The 18,282-nt window shown below is 45.6% G+C and overlaps 2 protein-coding genes across 3 annotated transcripts in view; one reads left to right on the forward strand and one right to left on the reverse strand.

Moving 5' to 3' along the window:
- atp6v1ab (ATPase H+ transporting V1 subunit Ab) overlaps positions 1-6,253 on the reverse strand; it is a 35,205-nt gene extending 28,952 nt beyond the window's left edge. Inside the window, exon 1 of the mRNA XM_080198045.1 lies at positions 6,181-6,253. The gene's annotated coding sequence lies outside the window, so the exon portion shown is untranslated. The remainder of the gene's footprint in view (positions 1-6,180) is intronic.
- A 1,309-nt stretch (positions 6,254-7,562) lies between these two features.
- The window catches only part of naa50 (N-alpha-acetyltransferase 50, NatE catalytic subunit), a 28,584-nt gene continuing 17,864 nt past the window's right edge, over positions 7,563-18,282 (forward strand). Inside the window, exon 1 of one of the 2 annotated variants that reach the window (XM_080198047.1) lies at positions 7,563-7,739. In XM_080198047.1, coding sequence (XP_080054173.1) covers positions 7,732-7,739 — 8 coding nt within the window. In that variant the 5' untranslated portion in view covers positions 7,563-7,731. The remainder of the gene's footprint in view (positions 7,740-18,282) is intronic. The other variant, XM_080198046.1, reaches the window with a different exon arrangement.

The following is an 18,282-nucleotide window of genomic DNA, read 5'->3' on the forward strand; positions in this document are numbered from 1 at the left end:
AGGAATAGTCAGCATGGATTTGTCAAGGGCAGGTCGTGCCTTACAAGCCTAGTTGAGTTCTTCGATAATGTGACTGAACACATTGACGAAGGAAGTGCCGTGGACGTGGTGTACATGGACTTCAGCAAGGCGTTTGATAAGGTCCCCCATGCAAGACTTCTTGAGAAGGAGAGAGCGCATGGGATCCAAGGGCCTTTGGCCTTGTGGATCCAGAACTGGCTTGCCTGCAGAAGGCAGAGAGTGGTTGTGGATGGGTCTTTTTCTGAATGGAGGTCAGTCACCAGTGGAGTGCCCCAGGGATCTGTTCTAGGACCCTTGCTGTTTGTCATTTTCATAAATGACCTGGATGAGGAAGTGGAGGGATGGGTAAGTAAGTTCGCTGATGACACAAAGGTCGGTGGTGTTGTGGATGGTCTGGAAGGATGTCAAAAGTTGCAGCAGGACATAAATAGGATGCAGGACTGGGCGGAGAAGTGGCAGATGGACTTCAACGCGGATAAATGCGTAGACGTCCATTTTGGCAGAACCAACGGGATGAACGAGTACACTATCAAGGGCAGGAGTCTTAGTAGTGTTGAAGAGCAGAAGGATCTTGGGGTCCGGGTCCACAGGACTCTTAAATCGGCCTCGCAGGTGGAAGAGGTGGTCAAGAAGGCGTATGGTGTACTGGCCTTCATTAATCAAGGGATTGAGTTTAGGAGTCGGGAGGTAATGCTGCAACTTTATAAGACCCTTGTCAGGCCTCATTTGGAGTACCGTGCGCAGTTCTGGTCGCCTCACTATAGGAAAGACGTAGAAGCTATTGAAAGGGTACAGAGGAGATTTACAAGGATGTTGCCTGGACTGGGAGGCATGCCTTATGAAGTTAGGTTGAGGGAGCTGGGTCTCTTTTCCCTGGAGAGACGAAGGTTGAGAGGCGACCTGATAGAGGTTTATAAAATGTTGAGAGGAATGGATAGGGTGGATTCTCAGAGGCTATTTCCCCGGGTTGAAATGGTCGCTACGAGAGGACACAGGTTTAAGGTGCGGGGAGGAAAGTACAGAAGTGATGTTAGGGGTAAGTTTTTCACTCAGAGGGTGGTGAGTGAGTGGAATCGGCTGCCATCAGTGGTGGTGGAGGCGAACTCGCTGGGGTCTTTTAAAAGACTTCTGGATGAGTATATGGGGTTTTATGGGGGAATATTGGGGGTTATAGATAGGTGTTGATGTGATCGGCGCAACTCGTGGGCCGAAGGGCCTGTTTGTGCTGTAGTGTTCTATGTTCTATGTTAACAATGTGATCATTTGTTTCTGAAATCTAGAAACACATTTATTTCCCCACCTCTGACTGCCCTAAGGTGGTCTTGAATTGTTTTAATTGGGTAGCATGCAAAGGCACTTCAAAGGGCATTGAGGCTGCCATGTGGTATGGGATTGGGTTTGTACAACAATGCAGGGACACTTGTTTTTCTTTTCTGGTACCTAGCCAACAAATTATTTCAATTTAAATTTGCAACCTTCTATAGTTTGATTTGAATTCACATCTTGACAACCATTCCAGTGCACTCACTACATTGCTCATCCTGGAATTATTAATGGCTGGTACAATGAAGAAAGTGAGCAGAAAAGGAAAAAGAAATCCACAATAGCCCCATAAAATTCCAAGCACATGTCAATGGCAGCTCCTATAGCTTGAAGATATCAGCAGGTGGTGGAAATCTCAAGGAGAAAAAAGTAATATCTCCCTGCTACTGGGCAGGAATGCACATTTTCACTTGATGTACTGTTGTGGTATTTAACAAGTCTGCTACAGCTGGCCAGCTAAGAACTTAAACAAGCCAACGCACAGCTACTGAATCACGTCAGTGTAAACTAGCCAACGCACAGCTACTGAATCACGTCAGAGCAAACTAGCCAACGCACAGCTACCGAGTCAGTGCAAATGGGATCATCTCAACTTAAATTCAATCCAAAATATTATTTTGTAGTTAATTGTCTTTGTTTTGCTCAAAGACTTAGCACCCCACATTACTGAATGCACATTCATAATAAGCATCGAGGACTGCTGTTCACACACAGCAGAAGTTTAGATCCTTGAGTTAGCAGCAATATACCAGCAAATTTAATATCAGCTAGAAATCACAATTGGCATCACATTCCAGTATGATTGCAGGCACACAACATTTTAATGTTCTAAGACCTCAGAGTAGCAATTGAATTCAAAATTTATTAACTCACACCAGATTACATTCATGACGCGTCACACTAAACAGCAGAGCACCAAGAATTCTACTCAAAGATCCCAGTGATTTGCACAGTTAATCAATAAACAGCTTCTGCACCCAAGGCACTGGTGACAGTTCCCATTGTACCAGAGGACCACTGAACACTCAGCGACGGGCCTTGTGTTTTCTCAACGTTTTCGTTTCAAGCCCCAATCTGGACTGGAGTCCACAAATTAATACCTCACTTTCATACTCTCACGTGAAGTCTTAAGATTTAATTAGCACTCCAGTATGTATCTTTTCTGGGAGATTCCAGAAATTGATTAACAGCTTAAGAAGCCCACTCCTTCCACAGCAGAAAATAACTTTTTGAATTGAACTCAAGACTTTCACTGCTCTGCAAGCTAAATAAATTACTAATTAGGCAAAGTATCTATGATTAATTAACAATTTCAAAATAGCTTGAATCAGAGCTTTTAGCATGAAGAGAAAGCAGAATGTGAAGGCGATCTAATGATTTACATACCTAAAGTATAGGGCCAAATGTACTTTTGTGCAATGTAGCCAAAGTTGCACTTGTATTATACATAGGATATTAGCAAATGATACCTGGTGTACACACTAGTTAATCATCCTAGTTTGAGTAATTTTACACAAATTTTCATTGAACATTGACTGCAGGTACATTTTGTAAATAATTGTGCAAAAATACTGGGGTTTTCATTTTAAAATTAAACTATGCTAATTGATCCCGAAATAAAGATGAATATTCCAGACTTTGCTTACTTCAGATGGTTCAGATCATGGTTAAGTACCATGATGGCAGACGAGATTCTGATTTTGCTTACTATTTCATTCAATTTACTTTGTCCTTCATTTTTCAATTAATACCAAGCTTGCTGCAGGCTTTGTGGAGGCTACTGTTTGACTAAACTATAACTGCTTCAGCAATTTTGTAGGCAGTTAGTGACACACACTAGCGTCCATTCCAAGAGTCCCCAAAACTGACATTTCTCTCTTCCTCCAGTATGCAAACATCATCCCAACATCTTGGAAAAGGCTCAATATTCAGCATGTCTATTTCTATAAGGTACAGTTAAAAATTTAATAAAAATCCACAATTTGAGCAAAATATAATTACTCTATATTTGTACACCATCCTTCTTAACCAGTTTTTCCAGAAGGAAATTAAATTCTTAAAGTTAAAATTCTCTGAAAGAATACTAACAAAGGATTTCGATGCAAATTATTAGTGCATTATTTCAAGCATAATACCATCTAGGGCATTTTACCTTGCTTCCTCACTGTTGGCATTCAAAAGTCCCCTAAAAATCTTATTTTCATTACAGACTTTGACTACCCTTCCCCTGTCTCCTTGACATTCTTATTACTCGGCTTTAAATATTTAGCATTTTTAAACACTAGTAGAGCCAGACAAATGTTTAAATTGTTAATTCTCTATTCTATGTTGGGTGATCGGTTTTGAAGATCAATTTCACAATTTTAAGTCACAAGTGCAGATCAGACAACAAAAACATCAGAAAAAAATCAATCACCAATACATATTTGTTCACCCAAACCCAATTCACATATTGATATTATGTAGAAACCAGGATTATACATTGATAAAAAAATCAAAGAAACTGTATATTAACGACTGAAAATATTATACAGATTTCAGCGCTTTGCACGTCTATAATGAGGGGTCATTTTAGCTTAGAATGCCTGTTTAAAAGTTCTCTCCAGTGGGGAGGTGCATAGAGCATCACATTTCCATGAATTGCAGAACTACTGTTTCACTTCCCACTATTGGTACAAGTCACTACCCAACTCCTCCATCTCACCCTCCCTACGCTTTTTGGATGACTGATGCAGTTATGCAATAATAGAGCAGATCTTCAGCTAATTCACTTACTAACCACAGCAAGATATGTCACTAAGGGCAAGAGATAGAAATTATTAGTTTCGTGATTGGGGGAGGGTGCGTGGTGGAACTCTCAGTAAAAAGGAGCTGGGGGGATAAATGGAGTGAGATAAATGGAGACAGATGAGAGAGAGAGAGTATGAATATTGTTTGAAGATAAAGCAAAATTGAAAATCTGGCAAGGGTACAACAGGGAAGCAAGCTGTAGACATACCGGGGAGGGGCAGCAGAACACTTAGTGGGGGAAGGCACCCACATGGGTGGGCTATACCAAGTTTGGCAGGAGTGAAAGGGCAGGGATGTACCAGAAAGGGGGGGGAACCAGCAAAGAGGGGGTGGCGTGGAAAGGGTATACTAGGGAGAGGTGTGAAGGGGATGTGTGTGGAGGGGGTGAGGGGGTATGTGTGGGGGGAGCGTGTGTCGGGGGGGGGAGCGTGTGTGTGGGGGGGAGGTGAGGGGTGTGTGTGTGTGTGGGGGGGAGGTGAGGGGTGTGTGTGTGTGTGGGGGGGAGGTGAGGGGTGTGTGTGTGTGTGTGGGGGGGAGGTGAGGGGTGTGTGTGTGTGTGTGGGGGGGGGGAGGTGAGGGGTGTGTGTGTGTGTGGGGGAGGTGAGGGGTGTGTGTGTGTGTGGGGGGGAGGTGAGGGGTGTGTGTGTGTGTGGGGGGGAGGTGAGGGGTGTGTGTGTGTGTGGGGGGGAGGTGAGGGGTGTGTGTGTGTGTGTGGGGGGGAGGTGAGGGGTGTGTGTGTGTGTGTGTGGGGGGGAGGTGAGGGGTGTGTGTGTGTGTGTGTGTGTGTGTGGGGGTGAGGGGTGTGTGTGTGTGGGGGAGGTGAGGGGTGTGTGTGTGTGTGGGGGGAGGTGAGGGGTGTGTGTGTGTGTGGGGGGGAGGTGAGGGGTGTGTGTGTGTGTGTGTGGGGGGGGGGAGGTGAGGGGTGTGTGTGTGTGTGTGTGGGGGGAGGTGAGGGGTGTGTGTGGGGGGAGGTGAGGGGTGTGTGTGTGTGTGTGGGGGGAGGTGAGGGGTGTGTGTGTGGGGGAGGTGAGGGGTGTGTGTGTGTGGGGGGGGGAGGTGAGGGGTGTGTGTGTGTGGGGGGGGGAGGTGAGGGGTGTGTGTGTGGGGGGGGGGGAGGTGAGGGGTGTGTGTGTGGGGGGGGGGGAGGTGAGGGGTGTGTGTGTGGGGGGGGGGAGGTGAGGGGTGTGTGTTTGGGGGGGGAGGTGAGGGGTGTGTGTGTGTGTGTGTGGGGGGGGGAGGTGAGGGGTGTGTGTGTGTGTGTGTGGGGGGGAGGTGAGGGGTGTGTGTGTGTGTGTGGGGGGGAGGTGAGGGGTGTGTGTGTGTGTGTGTGTGTGTGTGTGGGGGGGGGAGGTGAGGGGTGTGTGTGGGGGGAGGTGAGGGGTGTGTGTGTGGGGGGGGGGAGGTGAGGGGTGTGTGTGTGGGGGGGGGGAGGTGAGGGGTGTGTGTGTGGGGGGGGGAGAGGTGAGGGGTGTGTGTGTGGGGGGGGGGGAGGTGAGGGGTGTGTGTGTGGGGGGGGAGAGGGGTGTGTGTGGTGGAGGGAGGTGAGGGAGGTGAGGGGTGTGTGTGTGGGGGAGGGGTGTGTGTGTGTGGGGGAGGGGTGTGTGTGTGTGGGGGAGGGGTGTGTGTGTGTGGGGGAGGGGTGTGTGTGTGTGGGGGGAAAGGGGTGTGTGTGTGTGTGGGGAAAGGGGATACCGGAGGCGGGGGGGTGGAATCGGGCCGATCTGCGACACTCTCAGCAGTTTGACAGGGAAGACAAGTCGCTTCACTTCCCTGCACTCTTCCCGGAGCCAGCTGTCAAACCCGGAGCCAGCTGTCAAACCCGGGGCAGCGGCGGCTCTCCTCCCGGGGCTCCATCCATCTCTCCCCCCCCCCAACTCCCGGGGCTGTGCAGCTTAGCGGGGATCCAACCCCACGCTGGGCTGAGCGGGCTGCGCACCGCCAGCAATATCTGTTCCCGCGATACCGGGGACCCGGGGCCTCCGCAGCCGGGCTCCCCAGTGGGCCGGTATGCCGGGTATGTTGGGGGGGGGGGGCGCCTGGGTTTACCTGGTGCTGCTTCTGCCGCCGCTCCGCTCGGCGCCGCTGACAGTCAGATGACCCTAGCTCTGGCGCATGCGCGCGGCGCGGGCTCTGGAGGAGGCGGAGCATTGGGGAATAAACATTCAGATTTAAATTTAATAAAATTATCCCCGGGGCGGTTTAAAACACAAAAATTGAAATAAAAAATAAAATCCAGAGAGCGAGAATAAATAAAACATTAAACCCTAATTCCTGCTTTTAATCACTGCGGGGAGGAGCTCAGTGACGTCAGCAACCAAAACGTCACCCATTCCAACTCGTAAAAATTTTGTTAAACACAAATTAATTTTAAATTCCATTATGTCTATTTTTAAATCGTCTGGAAAATTGATTTTGTTTGTATTTCTCTTCATAAATTACAATTTTAAAAATCCTCCAATCACGTGATCATCAGTTTTTAAAAATATATATTTTCTGAATAATAAAGAGAAAACCTCACTGTAATCTCAGACAGGGTTTATTAGAAATCTCCTAAATTTCATTTCGACGCGAAGTTGAATAAATATAAAATGTTGAGCAGGGGAGGGTAAAAAGGTCACACAAATCAATCGCCCCATCTTGTTGCTGGTTTTAATATTTCCGGCTGAAAAAAAATTTAATAACATTTTGTGAAGTATTAAACATAGTAAAGATTAATGCGGGGAGATTTGTTACGATTGATTATTTTTGAGGGGATAGTTGGAGTTCCGACGGACTCCGGCCGGAGATGGCGGTGCTGAGGGGAGGTGGACCTGCGGCGCTCGGATAGAGTCGGCCCAGCTTCGGAGAGACTCGGCTCGGCTCGGCCAGGGTTCGGAGGAATCGGTTCGGTTCGGCCCGCTTTGGCGAGACTCGGCTCGGCTCGGCCCTGGTTCGGAGATACTCGGCTCGGCTCGGCCCGGGTTCAGAGAGACTCGGCTCGGCTCGACCCGATTCGGTTCGGGCCGGGGTGATTCGGGGAGACTCGGCTCACCGGGGTTCGGGCCGTGAGTTGTCGGAGAAACTCGGCTCAGCTCGGGCCCTGCGTTGGAGACTCGGTCGAGCTCGGGCACCGGCGGGGGAGGCGGGGCCGGTGAGATTGGGCTGAGCTCAGGCCGGGGCTGGGTTCTGAGTGACTCGGTCAGAGAGACTGGGCTGAGCTCGGGCCGGGGCTGGAGTGACTCAGTTGGGCTCGGAGGCACTCGGTTCGGGCCGGGGCTGGGGAGACACGGCTGGGCTCGGGTCTGTGGGGTTCGGAAGTATTCGGATAGACTCGGGCCAGGTCTCGGAGATACACGACTCGATTCGGGCCGGGGCTGGAGGGACTCGGCTGGACTCGGGCAGGGTTCGGAAAGACTCGGCTCGGAGCTCCCCCTTCCCGAAGGCGGGGGAGGGGAGGGGTCAGAGGTCGGAGGTGAGAGTGGGTGGCGCGGAGCGGAGCGTGCGCGGCGAGTGGCATGTGTTAGAGGCTGAAGAGTTTGGGCGATTTTTTTTTACCTCCATCCTCCTCGTCCCCCGCCGCTCGGTCACCAGGTGAAGACGGACAAGCGCCCGCCCATCATGAAGGGGTGAGTAGAGCTGGCTGGCGGGCGGGCGGGCTGGCAGGGAAGGAGAGGCCGGGCCTGCTGGGGCTCTATTCCCCCCACCCCCCAGCCTTTCCCTCCCTCCCTCTCCCCCCCTCAGCGGCCTCGGGGAAGCGGCGGGAGTTGCTCCGCCAGAGTTTTGCTCTGAGTTGAAGTTGTTGCCGGAGTTGGGGCCTGACTCACTGCCCCACTCTCCCCAATACAGGGGAACCTTCCCCTCCTGCTGTGACTCCGGGAGCTGCATTCACAATCCGGATCAGAGCCTGGAGCAGATACCCAACCCCCCCCCCCCCCCCCAGATACTCCCTTACAATACTCCACTGAATTCCACTCCCAACCATTGATTTATGATGTATTTCTATATATTTACACACTGACAGTCTGGAAGTTTGGTTGTAATGTTTCACCTGGTGCTTTCTGTCACTTTTTTCTTCAACGCTAATTGTCTGGGAATCTTTTTTAAAAAAAATCTTAAGTTTGTAAAATTTTCAACTTCTGTCCCTTGGTGGCCTGTGGGCAACACAGTCAAATTCTCGAAACTTTTCTATCATTTACCTTTTTTAATCATTTAGCACGTTTCCTGTGTGAAGCTGGAAGACCAGTGTCAACACTTTATGACTCCCATTTAGAACAGTAACTGAAATGCCAATCACCCAACATATTTGGAAGGGTGAGGATCGAAGTTTCCAAAGGAACCTGTTCACACAAAAATGATGACAAGTTTTATGCTGATGTTTCTTAAACTTACGAAAATACTGACATTGGTGCTTTGACTATTTTGTCAGACTCCTGCCATTTATTATGTTTTTAACATATTTTTGTATGGCCTAAGTTATGCAAAAGCAGTTGTACAATTTGAAACAGACCTTTGACTTTAAACCAATTTGGGATGTTCTGATGTTGTGTAATATATTTTATGAACGTCTTTTTCTACTTAATGATTTTGATGAATCTCAAAACAGCTTTGTATTACAGAATATACAAAGTTTGTCCTACACAGTTTGTCTGGGCATGCACTCTAATTTGTTTTTTGTGGAGTAAAAATTAAAGGAAGGAATAGGATTAGTAAAATAGCTATTATTAGTCTTCCATTTTTTGAAAAGAATACATAATTATTAATGTTTTGTCATGTTTATTTAATTTTTATGAATTAGAATAAGCCACAGTGGCAGCACAGCTAATTAAAGCTTGTGCATAACTAGGCCATACAGAATAGCAGGGTTTGATTCCTGGCCTGTGTTGAGTTTATTGATATTTGCCGAAGAGTTGCAGTAGATGTCGCACCACTGGATCAGAGAGGGGAAAATCAGCCAGGATTTCTCTTGCTTGTTGCTGTCCAGTAATTCTTGCTAGAAACTGAGATTGTGCAGTTCCTTATAGTGGAGTAACTTGGCAATGCTTACTCACATGTGGAGGGTGATTGTTCAGGCCAAACTACCAGAGTGTACATAGCATCCTTGAAAGTACCCAGCAGAAAGCAAAGTTTTCAGAGAAAATTGATGTGATAAAGTGGGAAATTGAAATCCACACCAGTCGTTTTGTGAATGTCGGAAATCATGATCAGCATTGATGTCTTCTGTGTTTTCAAACAAATGAGAATGAGTAAATTGAGTGACTTGTTATAAAATGAGAAAAACAGTGTATGTGATTTTACAAATTCTCATCATGTGTTCAACCTTAACCATAGCTTACAGACACACCCCATCTCTAACCTCCAACTGACCTACAACTTTGAGACATCTATGTTCCTCCAATTTAGCCTGTTGTATATCCTCCTTCTTATCATTGGCAGTTGTGCCTCTGCCTCAAGCTGTAGAGTAGCCTCCCACCTCAACAGCTTTGCCTCCCTATCTGTCTTTCTCCTCTAAAATTCTCCTTGAAATTTATCCCTTTGACTAAAGATTTGGTCACTTATCCTGAAAGCTTCTCCTTTTGATTCGGTGTCTGAAAAAGTGTTCACTTTTTGTCTGATTATACTCTGATGAAGCATCTTGAATACTTTCCTGTCTTGAATCCAAATTTAAGTACTTCCTAGTTGTTAACAGAGACTTGCTTCTTGGTAATGAGCGATGGTGTCCTGTTACTGGAAAAGACACAAATACCTTAGAGACAGTAAGTATGTAAATCCCTGATTGATGTTTTCAAAACTCCCCTAAAGTGAAACTGTGATGAAAAAATAGCAAGTGGAAAACAGGATAGATTGAGGAAGTTTATTTGAAATGATCAGTTCAGGGTCAGGCATTACGCAGTGTGTCGTGTTGCCTGGTAAACAAAGAAACACTTGGCAAAAAGTGCTTGTATTAGAGGCAAGCATGGTAAATGGCGACTATATTTATAGGACACCTGAGAAATAAGTGAGCCGGGTGTGAAGCTATTTGGCTTGATATGTGTGAGTAAGAAATGGGAATGGTTTGAATCTGAAAGGTCAATTTGAGAATTCTTCATTTTTTTTATAAAAGGTAAACAGTGTAAGCGGACAGGACTGATTTAGGCAGCCCATTGTGCTCAAGTGATTAGAATAATGTTGCTTCCTGACTCGGCCACCAAGGAACACTAGAGCTATGCATTCTGGACGTGGTTCTTGTGTGTGTCAGAGCCACTATTCAGGAAGTAGAAATGGTAGAACTGTCAGGCCATATCACATTGCTTTGACCTGGGAAACAGCACAGAATGTAATCAAACCTCGTATACAACTTTTATAGATTTCAGATGTATGGAACATGAGCTACTGGGAAGATAAATCTATTTGGACAAATGGATAGCCTGTTAGAAGCACTTTGGTAATCCCCACAAGTAGTCCCAGAGCAGCCAAGGAAAATAAATTAATTTACCCAAGTGTGGCTGGAATGTAAATACAAGATGGTCAGTAATAAATTCAGCATGGCGTTCAGGAGAAACCTTTGCCCAGAGAGTGGTGAGAATGTGGAACTGGCTATCTCAGTGTGATTGAAGTGAATGGCATAGATACCTTAAGGGAAGCACATGTATATGTGTGAGCAAGAAGAGAATAATGGGTTATGTTGTTCGGTCGAGGAGTAGGAATGCATGCGTTTCCTCCGGGTGCTCCGGTTTCTTTCCGCAATTCTAAGACATGGGGGTTAGGTTGATTGGCCAAGCTAAATTGACCCCCTAGTGTCAAGGGATTAACAGGATAAATATTTGGGGTTGTGGGAATAAGACCTGGACGGAATTGTGGTTGTTGTAGACTCAATGGGCCGAATGGTCTCCTTCTGCACTGTAGGATTGATTCTATGATTCTTTGAAGAAGAGGAGGAGACTGGGTGGTGCATAAATACTAGCATGGACTAGTTGGCCAAATGCCCTTTTGCCAGGTGGTTATTTCTATGTAATTATCCAGGAAATCGTCAGCAATTCGGGCAGCATCTGTGGAGAGACAAGTCATGTCAGTTGACTTTACAGGTCCAAGAGCCTTCCTGCTGAGGTGTTTGACTTCTCCTTCTCTAGGGATGTTGTTTGACTTGTTAAACATTTCCAGCTGTTTCTTTTCTGCTTTTTGTAAAGTTAAATCAATGTGGTGATATACACCTCCAGGCCAGAGAACGCTCTGATCCCATTTGGTAAACTTCTTATATTCTAACAGTGGAAGCAGACCTGCCACACTGAGTATTTGCATCAACTTCTGCTTAAGTTTATAAACCGCTGAGGCGATTGGGCAAATTGTACTGGCGTTATACTTGTCGTGGAATGGAGCCACAGTGTGAGGCACTTTAGGGGTCTCCATTATTTATTTGCAGATGTATGAAAATGAATTCCTTACATTTGCTCTGGGATGAGAACATCGCTGGCAAGGCCAACATTTATTGCCTAGCTTTCATTATCCTGGATGCATCTGAGTGTCTTCCTCAGCCACTTCAGAGGATAGCTAAGAATCAACCACACTGCAGTCTCGTAGGCCCAGACTCGGTAAAGACGACAAGTTTCTTTCTTAAGGAGTATGAATGAACAAATTGGATTATTTTACAGCAGTGCAACAGCTTTATGGTCACTTTTGTTAGTCCCAGCTCTTTATTTCACAAATGAAATTTGTGAGATTGGCTCGGCGCTTACTGCAGTGCATTGTGGAGTGAGGGAGATCTTTCAACTCAGTGATAAAGACCCAAGGAAGATTTGTTCTCATATGCCTGTTAATTTGGTTTGAAAATCATTCATGATGTAGTTCTGTGCCAGCATTGTTTGTGATTTTTAAAAGTAAACAATGTCCTAACTGTCACAGCAGGCAGCCTCTCATCTTACATGCAAGTCTCAGCCTAATATTGATACATCTAGGTACAGTGTGATGTACTGATGTGTCATGAGCTCATTCTCGGAACAGGACTGGGGTGGCAGCACAGTGACACTATGGTTAGCACTGCTGCCTCACCGCTAGGGATCTGGGTTTGATTCCCCACTTGGGTGACAGTATAGAATCATAGAAACCCTACAGTGCAGAAAGAGGCCCATCGAGTCTGCACTGACCACAATCCCACCCAGGCCTTACCCCCATATCCCTACACATTTTACCCACTAATCTCTCTAAGCTACGTGTCTCAGGGCAATAATATGAAAGCAAAATACTGCGGATGCTGGAATCTGAAACAAAAACAGAAAATGCTGGAAAATCTCAGCAGGTCTGACAGCATCTGTGGAGAGAGAATAGAGCCAAAGTTTCAGGATGACTCTTCATCAGAACTGACATTAGCTCTATTCTTCAAGATCTGGACAGTATCAAGGTTTGGACTGACAAGTGGAAAATAACATTCACACCACTCAAATGCCAGGCAATGACCATCACCAGAAAGAGACATTTTAAACACCATTCAAAGGTGTTACCATCGCTGAATTTCCCCACTGTCAACATCTTTGGGGTTTCCATTGATCAGAAATTCAACCGGATTCATCACGTAAACACAGTGGCTACAAGAGCAGGTCAAAGGCAAGGAATACTGAGGCAAGTAATTCACCTGCTGACTCCCCAAAGCCTGTTCATCATTTACCAGGCTCAAGTCAGGAGTGTGATGGAATGCTCCCTACTTGCCTAGATGGGTGCAGCTCCAACAACACTCAAGAAGCTTGACATCCAGGACAAGGCAGCCTGCTTGATTAGCACCACATCCACTCCCTCTACCACCCAACGCTCAGTAGCAGCAGTGTGTACTATCTACAAGATGCACTGCAGAAATTCACTGTAGATCCTTAGACAGCACCTTCCAAACTCATGACCACATCCATCTAGAAGAACAAAGGCAGCAGATACATAGGAACACCACCACCTGCAGGTTCCCCTCCAAGCAACTCACCATCCTGGCTTGAAATATATCACTATTCCTTTGCAGTCGCTGGGTCAAAATCCTGGAATTCCCTCCCTAATGGCATTGTGGGTCAATCCACAACATGTGGACTGCAGCAATTCAAGAAGGCTGCTTACCATCACCTTCTCGAGAGTAACTAGGGATGGGCATGTCCCACAAATGAATTTAAAAAAGTATCTATGTCGTGTGCATGAACTACTGCATGTGGTAGTGAGTTCCACATTCTCAGCACGCTCTAGTTAAAGCGACTTCTCCTGAATTTCTGATTGGGTTTATCTTTGATTGATGGCCTTAGTATTCTACTCTCCCGCAAATGAAAACACTTCTGTGTCCACCCTAATGAACTCCTAACGAGAATTTTAAAGACCAGGTTTTCTCTTTTTTTCAAGACCGACAGCCTATCCAATCTTAGCTGGTAGTTGTAATAGTTCTGAGACTATCCTTGCAGTAACTTCATTGCAGCGTTACTGTAAGCTTGCTTGTGACTAATAAACTTTAACTTTGAATCTGTTTTGCATTTTCTCTCGTGCCTATATCCATTTTGTAACGTGGAGACTGGGGAGGTTGTATTTTGATGCAGTCAAACAATCCCCCCCTCCCCCCAGCACATGCACGCACGTGTCATAATGCAGAACCACGTAGACCAAGAAAGAGAGAATTTTGCAAGTGTATATATCCCAAGCTTACGCCAGTGGTTTTTGTTGCAAAGGTGTGATTGTTGACTTCCCTGCTAGATACTATTTTCAGATTGAATTCTATGACTTAGAGTGGGTCTAACCAATTTATTTTTTTGACACGTTGTTGTAGGCTGGAGAAGTGTAACTCTGAGGAAAGACAGGAGAGGCTGGGTTCTTTCCCCTTGGGACAGAGGGGGCTGAAGGGAGATTTAACTGAAGTGTATGATATTATGAAAGGCTTAGATAGGTCCTTCTTATTCAGACTATTTCCCATAGCAGAGAGGTCAATAACGAAGGGATGCAGATTTAAAATAATTGGTAGAAGAATTAGAGAGGAGTTTTGAAATGTTTTCACTTGTAGGATGATGGTTGCCTAGAACGCATTATCAAAAAGGGTGACAGAGGCAGAGGCCCTCTTAGTGTTTAATAGAAGTATTGGGGTGTGTACTGACGTGCCATAACTGACAGGGCTATGGATCAAGTGCTAGAAAGTGCAATTAGGCTAGAATGTTGTTTTTCAGCTAGCACAGACACGATGGACCACATGGCCTGTAAGTTTCCATGACTTTAATGTGTCAAATAATGTGATGACATTAAATGTATGGAAATTATCATGCTCCATTTCTGTCTACATTTCTGTCATTGAGTTGAATGGAAACATGAGCTTAACTGCGCGGAAGGTAATGTGAAACTGTGGTTTCAAACTGTGCAGGATCTTTTTGATTATGTTTTGTATGTTTAAAATGACAGTCTTTGATTCTGTGCTTTTTGTTGGCACTGTGGGCAACACAGTAACTTTTAATCTTGCATTTGGGTTGACCAGATACTCAAAATAGTTGGAAAATGTTTGTGAGTGAGACGTGTCAGTGAAGGTGACTATTTCCATGCAGGAAAGCCCAAGACATCCCTCCTTTTACAAAACTTTGGAGAACCCACTGTGATCAAATATTGATTTCATGTGTTCCCTAGGCAATGTGTGACTTATGACGTTGAGCTGGCTAGTTGTAGAAATTCCAAGACCTATGGATAAATGACCACTTTCTGTGACGTATAATTCAAACAGCAGAGCCTGGCATCTCCAACAGTGCATGCTTGGCTCTGGAGCTTGAATCCACAACCTTCTGATTCAGGCAAGGCTACTGCCCAGTGAGTTATGGTTGAGAAATGTTTTTGTTGAGGGAAGAAAATGCCTCTTAATTCTGTAACCAAGAGGTTCAGGTCTGATGTCAGGAAGCATCTTTCAAAAGAAAGGATCATGGAAATCTTTCCCTTCCCATCCCACAGCAAAACTGTTGGAAGGGTGTCAAATGAAAAGATTCGGAACTGAAGAGGTTAGATTTGGTTGGGTAAGGGTCATGTGGAATATGGATCAAAGGCAAGCAATGGAGTTGAGGTATGGGCCAGTCATGATCTAATTGCATGGCACAACAGCCTTGAGGGGTGTGAGCAGCTGCCCTTTGTTCCTCATGTTCCAATTCATTACTGATAATCTCAATGTTATAGCTGACTAGCATTGTTTGGTTACAACTGAGTGATTGTTTAAAAATAATACTGTACTTTTTAATACAGGAACAAAAATATTTTTATATATCAGCACTGGAGAGCAGGACAATTAGAGCATTCCTTTAACTGAGCATTGCCTAATTTTCTGTTGCCACTTGGATAAATGAACCCTGTGGTATACAGCAGATAGCAATACCTCTTTCATCATTCACTGCAAATTTTAAAAACCTGCGTGATGATGGGACTTAGTTTTTCTGGCCATCTTTGCAAGTCGCCGCTGAGGTAATGGCAACCGAAAGGATGAAATTGTTTTTGTACTTTTCTCATCCTCTATGTTTTTGGACAGCATGGTGGCATAGTGCTTGGCACAAAGAATAATGAGAACAAAGAACTGTACAGCACAGGAGCAGGCCCTTCGGCCCACCAAGTGTGTGCCAACACAGATGCCTCTCTGATCTAATATTTTCTTGCCTCTATATGGTCCTATTCCCTCCATGTATGTATCCAGATGCCCCTTGAATGTTGTTATAAAATCTGCTTCCACCATCACCTCTGGCAGCACTTCCAGGTATTTTCCATCCTCTGAGTGGAAAAACCTGCCCTTACGTCTCTCAAACTCCACCACCCCCCCACCCCCGGCCCCTGCTCCCGCTCCCCAGTTACTTTCAACCTATACCCCTGAGTAATTGACCCTTTGACCTTGGGAAAGAGAGTCTGACTATCCACTCTATCCAAGCCTGTCATAATGATGTGAACCTCTATCAGCTCCCCCCTCATCCTTCAGTGGTTAGCACTGCTACCTCACAGCACCAGGGGTCTAGGTTCAATTCCAGCCTTTGATTGTCTATATGAAGTTAGCACGTTTTCCCGGTGTCTGCGTTGGGTTTCTCTGGGTGCTCCAGTTTCCTCCCACAGTCCAAAGATGTGCTGATTAGGTTGATTGGCCATGCCAAATTGCCCCTTAGTGTGAAGGGGATTAGCAGGGTAAATACGTGGGGTTACTGGTGGGCGGTGAAGGCTCAATGGGCCAAATTGTCGCTTCTGCACTATAGGGATTCTATGTTGTTCCAAATTACATTGCAGCCAATGATTTTGTTTTTGGAGTGTGCTCAGTGTTATATTGCCTAACCTCATTTGTTCTATAAGAAGTCTCACAACACCAGGTTAAAGTCCCACAGGTTTATTTGGTAGCACAAGCTTTCGGAGTGTTGCTCCTTCTTCAGGTAAGTGGGAGTTCTGTTCACAAACAGGATATACGTAGACACAGACTCAATTCACAAGATATGGTTGGAATAATGAAAGGAATACAGGTAATCAAGTCTTAAAGGTACAGACAGTGTGAGTGAAGAGGGGGTTAAGCACAGGTTAAAGAGGTGTGTATTATCTCCAGCCAGGATAATTAGTGAGATTTTGCAAGCCCAGGCAAGTCATGGGAGTTACAGATAGTGTGACATGAACCGAAGATCCTGGTTGAGACCGCCTTCGTGTGTGGAACTTGGCTATCAGTCTGTGCTCGGCGTTTCTGTGTTGTCGTGTGTCATGAAGGCGGCCTTGGAGAATGCATTTGTTTTTCATCTGTTCTGTAAATGCTGCAATGAAACTTTGTTTAACTTCTTGCCTCTGAAGAGCAGTATGCCATCTCAATGCATGATTTTTCCATCTCCTACCAATAAAGAACAACCTTCCAAGGTTTTCAGGGTTGCTATGAAGGCTTCTTACCATGAGCAGTTCCAAGGAAATGACTAATCAGACTTAAACATTGTTGTATGTTCTTTTATCGCATAGAATTGGATAGTGTATTAAGCATTGAAACAAACTGTTCAGTGGATCACAATATGAAGTTATTCATGCTCCACACGAACCTTCTTGCAACCTCTGTTCTCACTGCTCTCTGGGATAAGAGGTTTCTCCAGTATTAGTTCTTACTGACTATCGTCTACTTAAGGCTCCTTGTTCTGGTCTCCCACACGAGTGGAAGCATTTTCTCTGTGACTGCCATATCGAGCTCCCTGATAATGGTAATGATCTTTAGCAGCTCTCCCCATAGCACGTTCTCTTTGCCAGAGGAATAAAATGACTGCCCATTCAGCCTTCCTGATAGCTATATCCTCTCCTTTCTGGTGTCGTCCTTGGAAAGGATGCATATTTCCTTATTAGTTTTCTTCTCCAGCCAAAGCACTCATTACCTAAACAATGCATGACAATTAAATCTCAGGTAAGGCTTTTCAAAGCAGCCATTAATGATTCACCTTCATAGAATCCCCGCAGTGCCCATCAAGTCTGCATCAACTCCAAAAGAGTACCTTACCCAGCTCCCACCCTGCCCCCATAACCCTGCGCATTTACCATAGCTGATCCACCTAACCTACATATATTTGGACACTAAGTGGCAATTTAGCATGGCCAATCCACCTAAGCTTCGCATCTTTAGACTGGGAGGAAACCAGAGCACCCGAGGAAACCCATTGCACATCCACATGGGGTGGGTGTGCAAACTCCACACAGACAGTCATCCAAGGATGGAATCGAACCTGTGTCCCTGGTGCTGTGAAGCAGCAGTGCTAATCACTGTGCTGCTGACCTTGTTGCTGTTGGTGATGAGACATTGCTATGAGAATCTGTTTTCGTAAGTTTGTTTCCTGTGTAGATATGTAGATTAAACTGACCAAAAGTCAGGACAAGTTAATACAGTTGGCGTGGTGTTGGAATTCGAAAGGGAGCAAGCTTCCTGTTTTGAGTTTAAAGATGAGCTACGTTGGTTGCACTTTCCAGGAAGCTGGTGTGTTCTGGGCTTCGGGAAACCCTGCAGACACCTAATGACTGCAGTGTTCAAGTGAAAAACTGATGGTCCAGTAATAACCACCCTGTTGTTTGTGACTGCTAGTTGTGTGGCTGCTCTCTTTCCTATTTTACAGTGATGATCGCAGTTCAGAAAATTCTCTTCTGGCTTTAAAGAGTTTTGGGACATCCTGAAGCCACATTAGCCGCAAATCTATACCCCTATTCCAGCCTGGCTGCGTGGGAGAGCATTTTGTGGGA

The sequence above is a fragment of the Carcharhinus amblyrhynchos genome, chromosome 10, assembly GCF_965287045.1.
Source record: "Carcharhinus amblyrhynchos chromosome 10, sCarAmb.v2.hapA, whole genome shotgun sequence".
NCBI classification, from domain to species: Eukaryota; Metazoa; Chordata; class Chondrichthyes; order Carcharhiniformes; family Carcharhinidae; genus Carcharhinus; species Carcharhinus amblyrhynchos.